This window comes from Hydra vulgaris, chromosome 06 (assembly GCF_038396675.1).
Source record: "Hydra vulgaris chromosome 06, alternate assembly HydraT2T_AEP".
Lineage (NCBI taxonomy): Eukaryota > Metazoa > Cnidaria > Hydrozoa > Anthoathecata > Hydridae > Hydra > Hydra vulgaris.
In genome coordinates, this window is record NC_088925.1 from 47,359,143 (window position 1) to 47,368,559 (window position 9,417).

General features: G+C 28.4%; 1 protein-coding gene across 1 annotated transcript; it reads right to left on the minus strand.

Annotated features, from left to right (window-relative positions):
* Nucleotides 1-4,547: 4,547 nt before the first annotated feature.
* LOC136081449 (tigger transposable element-derived protein 4-like) lies at nt 4,548-5,369 on the minus strand. The gene has a single exon (XM_065798763.1). The coding sequence runs from the start codon at nt 5,367-5,369 to the stop codon at nt 4,548-4,550; it is 822 nt and encodes a 273-aa protein (XP_065654835.1).
* Between the last annotated feature and the right edge of the window lie 4,048 nt (nt 5,370-9,417).

A 9,417-nucleotide genomic window follows, 5' to 3' on the forward strand; every position in this document is an offset into this window, starting at 1 on the left:
GTTGATACAACGTTAAACGACGTTGTTTTTTTGGTTGGATTAACGTTGGAAATGGAAAGGATGGACGACGTCAGTTTTGCTAACGTTAGCTAACGTTGTAATTTAAACGCTAAAACAAAATGTTATAATTTTTATTTTGACGTTTCTCGTCAAGATAAAAATTATAACATTTTATCTTGACGCTTTGAGATCGAACAACATTGGATTAACAACATTCAAACGTTGCTTAACGTTATTCTAACGCTTATTAAACGTTTGAGTAGATCTACTTAGCTGAAGGTTTACGTTCAATAAACAAAAGGTTTGACAACAAAATGAGAAGAAATTGTTTAAAAACGTCGATTTACAAAAACATTACAACGTGGTGGAGTAATTTCGTTCATTAACAAATATTCCGAGGGAAATTTTACATAATAAATTTAAAAATAAAAAGTTAGTTATTCTCTTGTTGCTGCAGGTTTTTGGGACGTCATTGGTTGTGCTTTAATTTCGTTTTCGCCCGCCATCTTCTACATTCACCTTATCTGGTGCGTATCTCAGAATTTTCTGTATTTCAAAATTAATTTGTTTCAACGTGTTTTCTTTCAAAGACATTACCAAGGCTAAAAATGCATAGCTTGGTTAATATAAATTTAATTATCTATAATATCTTTAATTACATTTATTATTAATTAAAATTATTACTTGTAATATTGAAAACAAATAATTATATTATAATTCATGATTTTAAACTTTGGCCATGTTACAAAATAACCATAAAAATAGGAATTGTGTTTAGTGTCAAACACACAAAAACTTGAAGAAATACAAATAAATTAGAACTCTATTAGAAAATAAAATTTATATACAGTGATTTATAAAATTTTATTTTCTAAAATTTAATACAGTGAAAGTATTTAAAATAGTATTTTAAATACTCCCAGCACTGTATGTATATATATATATATATATATATATATATATATATATATATATATATATATATATATATATATATATATATATATAAATATATATATATATATATATATATATATATATATATATATAAATAAATATATAAATGTAAATTATGTTAGTGTATTTTACAAATAGAGTGCTCAATGTTCTTAAAGAACAGAGCAATAATAAATTAGTAAAAAATACTTACCTAACTTTTTTCTTCAACTTGAAGTTTCACCATTGCTGGATCATCAGGAAGAGTTACTAAATATAAAAAAAAATTCAATTTATAGAAAAAAATATGTTACGGAAAGTTATAAATTATTTTTTTGGTTAACGGGATGCTACAGAAAGTAATTATTAAATAAACTTCTTTGGAATGGAGATTGCTGGATCATCAGGAAGAGTTACTAAATATCAAAAAAAATTCAATTTATAGAAAAAAATATGTTACAGAAAGTTATAAATTATTTTTTTGGTTAACGGGATGCTACAGAAAGTAATTATTAAATAAACTTCTTTGGAATGGAGATAGTTTAATTTGGTCATTTGTTTTTATAATTTTTTAGGAGGTATTCATTTTCGTGCCTACATTTAGAAATTAGTTCAGATTTTTTATTTAATAAATTTTCCTGATTTGAATGAGTAATTATTTCAAATTTTTCTTGCAAATATGGCATACATTTTTTGGTAAAAAAAGTAATCTAATTTCTTTTTAAAATGTAAACATTTATTTGCGTGTTTTCGTATAATGTAATTAGTTTAACCAAAATGAATTAAAATTATATATGGATTTCCTCATTTGTCGCAAAATGCGACTCAAGAGGAAACACATGTTGACATAAAATATTTTAATTAAGCAAATGTAATTGCGACGAAAAAAGTCCACTTTATCCAACGTTAACAAAACGTTATAATTCCGATTTTAAAAAAATGTTAGTATAACCGAAGTTGTTATAACGTTGTAATTCGATAAAAAGAAACGTCGGTGTAACTAACGTTACCACAATGTTACGATTCCGATAAAAAATAACGTTAGTGTAACAAATGTTACCATAATGTTGTAATTCAGATGAGAAATAACGTTAGTGAAACAATGGTTACCACAATATTGTGATTCGGATAAAAAAAAGACGTTAGTGTAACCAACTTTAATACAAAGTTGTATTTCCGATGATAATTGCAGTTAGTGCTGTCGATGTTATAACAACGTTATTACAACGTTATAACACAAACGTTACAAAAGCACCGTTAGTACAACGTTGAAATTCTGATGAAAAATAACGTCAGTCAATATAACGTTATTACAACGTTAAATATAGTTGGTCGATGTTGCCCAACATAACCTATCTTAAATCCAACGTTGGTTCGACGTTGGGTGCCCACTGGGATAGCATTTAGTAGATGTAAATACCGTTAAAATCTGCTCATTAAAACTAAAAAAATAACTTAAATTGACATCATTTTGGCCTCAACATCCCCCTCCCCATTGTCAATTAGAATCAAACTTTCCAGAACTCCCTCCCCCATATATTTACTGACATCATTTATGGATGACCATTTATGATTAAAAGTGCAAACATTTTAACACCAGTTTTGTAATAAAAAAATGTAACATTTTTCTATTTCTATAAATATTAATAGCATAGTGCGGCCGTGGCGCAGTGGTTAGAACGCTTGCTTTATAAGCAGGTGATCCAGGTTCGAAACGAGCTCTGGACATATTTTCGCGTCACGGTAAGGAAGGAGGCGTGAACTTTCTGGTTAAATGCACTTCCGCGGTGCTCTGTGACAAGACCGTTAGGACTTCTTGGGGCACCTAAAAAAAAAAAAAAAAAAAGAAAAAAAAAAAAAAAGTACTGTCTTGGATTTTGGTGAATGATTAGAAGCAGTAAAAGCAATGAAACTAACAATTTATTATTTTTTTATGATTAAAAACAATAAATTATTAGTTAGTTGACTATATTTAGTTACTCTCCAAACTTTTAGCATGCAGTGTGTGTATAAAGCGAAAGACTAAATAATACAGATTCTTTTTTACTAAAGCTGCAATTTTTTTCTAAAGGTAAAACTTAAAATATTGTACTAACCGATATTTTGTTTGGCTTAGGCCTTATAAACATAAAAACTTTAATTGCGCAAGCATCTGTTGAGATTAACTTTCTGTTTCACACAGATGTTTTACGTTATTTTAATTACGTTAATGTGTGTGTGACGCAACGGCGTAAAATAAACAGAAGAAAAAAGTTTAAAAAAACACTTTTTTTATCTCTGTGCAGAGGTATTATAATGGATAATTGCGTACCGTTTTGGTGACGCCAAATTTTTTGTTTGTCCGAATATTGATCCCACAACCACTAGCGTTTTTAAGAAATGCTTTTGTTTCTGTTCAATGTTTGTCCGAATATCATCTCCAAAATGCATTACGTTTCTGAAAAAAATTCTTTTTTTGAACACAAACGGTAAAACACAATAAATAAAAAAAGGTCCGTAAAAACTAAATTTCAATCGACTGAACTGTGTCAAATACCCAACTAGCCAACTAAATTCGTCAAAAAACCGACTTTAACATAAAGATCAACTTCTTTGAGGGGGTAAAGTACCCCCTTCCCCACACACCCTCCCCTAAATTCGTCTTTGTATGCAATCTGTACGCATAGAAAATCTTTGTTTCTTTAAAACACTCTACAAAAATTATACACAATTTATCAAATAAAATCTATAAAATACTCTAATCGTTGTATTTTTTATAGGGTTCATTATCGAAGATGCAAATTTCGAAATTTTTTGATTAAAACGGTACCGAAATACTTCTTTTGTTTTAAAATCTATAAAAACTTATGAAAAAAATTGAACTAGCCAAATTAATATCGGAAATAAAAAAGGAATTTTGAAATGTCAAAATAATTTCGAAATAAAAAATTGGGATTTGAAAAGTGAAATTAATTTCGAAAGAAAAATCAGATTTTCGAAATGAGAAATTAACTTCGAAAAAAAAAAGTGCATTTCGAAAACTGAAATTAAATTCGAAAGAAAAATCAGAAGTTCGAAATGTGAATTTAACTTTGAAAAAAATAGTGGATTTCGAAAAGTAAAAATAGTTTCGAAAGAAAAAAAAGAGTTTCGAAGTGTAAAATTTGTTTCGGAAAAAAAAAAGGATTTCAAAAAGTGAGCTTAATTTTGAAAGAAAAATAATAACTTCGAAATGTGCAATTAATTTTGAAAAAAACCAAACAATAATTGATAACCTAAACTAATTTCAAAAAAAAATTAGATTTCGAAAAGTTTAATTAATTTTAAGAAGAAAAGAAAAAGAATTTTGGAAAGTTAAATTTATTCCAAAAAGTAATTTTAATACATTATACTTTATTTCCATAATAATAATAAAATCACCGGGTGCCTAAATAGTTTACCACGGGGTGTTTCAGCAGGTAGACCTTTTATTATACAGACGACTCTCGATATCTCGAACACTAAGGGGACCGGAAAAAAAGTTCGAGATATCAAGAGTTCGAGATATCAAGAAAAGGGTTGAAAATAAATAAAATTGCCCGACTTTCATTAAAACAAGTTAATTTTCTGACAAATATCATTAACAACAAAAACTACAACTTTTGGAAAAAATCTGTTATCTGATATTGCTTTAAATTATCCATCTTTTCCATCTTCATTAAATCCTCAAGTTTTAGTGCTAGGGATTGTATTTCATTTCCGTATTTTGAGCTGTATAGCGAAGCATTTTGAATTGTTTCAAAAGCAATTTCTAATTGAATATTAGATGGGCGTGGCGGAGCTTCGACGTCAATAGCTTCGTCAACGCTATCTTCAACTTCATTATCGTCGTTTTCAAAATTAGGGTCTAAAATCTGAGCAATGATTTCAGCATCAGTAGCAAGTGAACCGGTGGTTACTACATCGCAATCTAAACCAATGTAAGATTCCGCTGAGAGATCTTTTTGGACGGCACGAGGATCTAACCCTCGCAAACGGTTAAGTTCTTCTGTCAAAAATTTAAAAGAATGATCATCATCAGCTTTTCCAATACTCTTGTTTGTTTTGCTGATACCAGCTTTTTTAAAGCAGTTGATGACAGTCTCCTTCGACACAGCATTCCACAAAGAAACAAGATCTTTCATTTTTTGAAGTATAGAAATTTTTGGCATGGGTTCGTTATTATCGACAGCCTTGATACACAAACGCACAATTTTGTGACAATAATGAGCTTTAAGACTTCGTATTACGCCTTTATCCATAGGCTGAAGGACAGATGTGGTGTTAGGGGGGAAAAATATTATGTTGATGTTGCTTAGCCCTTCAATGTGTGGCTGGGCAGAACAGTTATCCACCAGGAGTGCTACTTTCCTGTCTTGAGCACGAAAAAATGAGTCAGTTTTCCTTACCCATTCTGTAAAAAGGTCTCCCGTCATCTAACTTTTTAGCTGATTTTTATATGTGCAAGGAAGTTGTTTAATGTGCTTAAAACACCGTTGGTTTTTAGATTTTCCAATAACAAACATAGGTAATTTTTCTCCCGTTGCACTCCCTGCTGCTATGCCTGTTAGTCTGACTACTATTTTTTCCCCCAAAACATTTTTCTCGTGATAAATGGTATGTTTTGTTTGGTAGGCACTGGTAAAATAGTCCAAACTCATCATCATTGAAAATGTTTTCAAGCTTGTAATTCAAAAGCAATGTTGGAAGTGTAGTTTCATTCCACGAAGCAGTCATATTATTCGTCACGGCGGTACTTTCGCCTGAGATTATTTTAAAGCTGATGCCGTTCCTAAAAATAGGAACAGAATAATTGAATTTTAATTACACGTTTAAAAAACTAAATAAATTAAATATAAACAAATACATGTTATTTGTTTATATTAAAATTGAACAAGATTTGACAAAATTTAACTGACCTTTCTTTCCAAATATGAAACCAACAATCAGATGCTTTAAAATCCAACTCTCCTAATGCTTCTGCGAATTTTAGTGCTTTTAGTATGGTACCATCAATTGGTACTTGTTGACTTCTTTTTGCAACGAACCACGTGTATATGGCCTTGTCTACATTTTTGAAATTACCACTACGAAGTTTCTTCCGTTTAGATTTTGTGCCATTTTTTCCCAGTGAGGTTAATAACTTGGTTTTATTTTTAATCCAGGTTGATAATGTGTTCTTTGGGACTCCATACTTTTTGGCAACTTCTTTGTTAGACATCCCAGTCTCTAGGTCTTTTAATGCCTTGCATTTTTTTATTATAGATTTGTTCGTGAGTTTTCGTTTAACGAGCGGCATGTTGCTGCGTTTGACAAAAAGAATAAATTATATATTAAAGAAAAACCTTTTAGAAATTCGATTTTTAAAAAAAATCGAATTTAAAAATCGAATTAAAAATTTTATTTTTTCGAAAATTGGAATTTAAAAAAATTAAATTTTATTAAAACATTTTTGAAAAAAAAAATGTTGAAAAGTTCGAGATAACGAGAGAAAATTGCCCTGTGGACCGAAAATATTGTTCGAGATACTAAAAAGTTCGAGATATCAAGTATTTGAGATATCGAGAGTCGACTGTATATATATATATATATATATATATATATATATATATATATATATATATATATATATATATATATATATATATATATATATATATATATATATATATATATATATATATATATATATATATATATATATATATATATATTATATATAGAAAATATTTGTATATATGGCAAAATAAAACTATTTTGGTAAATTTAATTTGGTGCCAGTATGTTTAGTATGTAATGAATCTATTTTAGTAGGCAAAGAATATAATTTAAGGAGGCACTATGATTCAAAACATCTAAAAAAATTTACCAGTTTCTTGACGAATTAGGGAAAAGAAACAAAAAATAGATTTATAATTAGTTCGTCGGACAACAAGATTTGTTAAAAAGAGGCACTATCTTAACAGTTAGTGCTACTGTTGCATGCTATGAAATTAGTCTCTTTAGTTACAAATTTTAAGTTATTCAGTGACGGGGAATGATTACTTAAGTTTAAAATTATTCACACCCTGTCCCTCCTCAATGCATTTTTTGTGCATTTAGTCGAAAAAATTTTACCTTTTAAATTAGCCGGCAAATCTAGACCTTTTACACCAGTCAGTCGTCGAATTTCAAAAAACAAGGACCTTTTTTTAACTTAGCGAAAATTTTAATTGCACTCCACCACGTGACATTTACTAGTGCCTGCCCTGTTGGCAGCTCAATGATTGAATACAGGTGTTTTTTCCAGACAGGAAAATAAAATAAAAACTGGAAAGAAAACAACTTGTCATTAATTAAGCTGTTTATAAAAATGCTCATCAGATAAACAAAAAAGAATACAGGTGTTTTAAGTTACTAAGAATCATAAGTGAAAGCAAATATCAGTTAAATTCCAACTTATTTAATATTGTTTGATAAAGATATGTTTTTTATTATTTGTTTTCTTTAATAAAAACTAACTGCTTCAATAAGCTCCGTATCTATTAAACCGGTTGAACTAAATAAGCATTCTAATGGCACCGATGTCGCTGGAACTGAAAATATTACCCGTGCAATTTGTGTCAAAACCGAGAACAATTTTTAATTAGCTTGGAAAAATTCGATGGCAGTATTTTCGTAGCTCTGAAAGTATTGCAGACTGTAATCGTTTATTTTTTTTTCAAATTTATCATGGTTTTCAATTAAATGACAACATGATTTATATGGTACAAGTTCAATTAAGTTAATTTTTCGTTAATAACAAAAGACTTTCGTCTTTTGTTATTAACGAAAGTAGTAGTATTTGCAAACGGTGGCGTTGATGATTGCTGAAATGTTTTTATAGTATTGTCAGTTTAGCTGTTTAATGCGTTTAAAATGTTATTTAAACAATTTGTTTCAATTGCTATATCGATTTCTTCGGATTTTTTTAGCTGCATTTCATTAAATGTTTTTATAAACATTTTTACCTTTGTAATGCATTCATAGCTATCGATATCATTTTTGATAAACTCAAATTTACGAAATTTGAAATCAAGAAAAGTAGCTGCTAAGAAAAAATTATTAGCAAAAATGTATTTAAAACGCACTTTTAGAGACCTTAATAATTCCTTTTGAAAAGTCTTAACTAGTTCCGTAAAAATGGGATGCGATTCAAGTATTCCATTTAGTAAAGAATACAATGTTGGAAACCGAAATGTTACTGTAACATATATATATATATATATATATATATATATATATATATATATATATATATATATATATATATATATATATATATATATATATATAAATATATATATATATATATATTTTTTATGTAATTCCCCTCCCCAAGGCCGAGAAGGCCACTACAGTTGAGGAGGCTACTTGTGGTTTTAACCCTCTTTTAACTCTATAACTCCGAAACACGAACAAGGCCGCTGCGTGGAGAATCAAGTTGATTTCTTTCCGTTATAAAAGATTTCTTTCCGCTAAAAAGTTTTGTTAGCTCTTTAATTGGGTGTAACAAATCACATAAATCCTCCAGCACCATAAATTCATTAGCAGTGAAAAGATAGTCTTTAAGTTTTGGTATTCGATGCTTATAGTATTCAAAACAGTTTTATTAGTTAATATAGATTCAGTCATACCGAATTGGCTATTCCAGCGAATAGCTATATCCTGTGCTAACTTTATTTTAGTTTCACATCGAAGTGTTTCTTAAACTTCTCTTAACTTTTTTTGTAACATCTCCGAATGCTTAAATGAATCAATAATGTGCCTACAGGATGAAGTTACCTTGGCAATTTCCAATTTGCCTTCGTTAATTTTTTCAATCTCTTTAACTTCACTTTCTGTAATCTCTTTATTAATTAATTTTCCATTACCGTAGTAATCTTTTAACTTTGTAACGCTTTGAACCATTTTTAATGCTTTTTACTCTTATATCTCTCGTGTTTAGAAGATCGTTAACCACAAGATTTAAACGATGACCAGCACATGGAATCTTTAGAACATTAGCATCAAACTTATTTACTGCAGAGAATATTTTTGCACCTGAGTCAGTAACTATATATATGTCTATATATAAATATATATATATATATATATATATATATATATATATATATATATATATATATATATATATATATATATATATATATATATATATATATATATATATATATATATATATATATATATATATATATATATATATATATATATATATATAGATAGATAGATAGATAGATAGATAGATAGATAAATAGATAGATAGATAGATAGATATAGATACAGAAATACACGCGTAAACATACTACTATATACGCACATTTACATTTTAGCTGTATTTTTACTCTTATTAATAGTTAAAATAGAGCTAAAATGTCTAATACAAATACAACCATGGTGTCATCATAAAATTAAGTTTAAAACTCTAAAAACTGTCAAAATTTATATCTGAATGTGTAACTA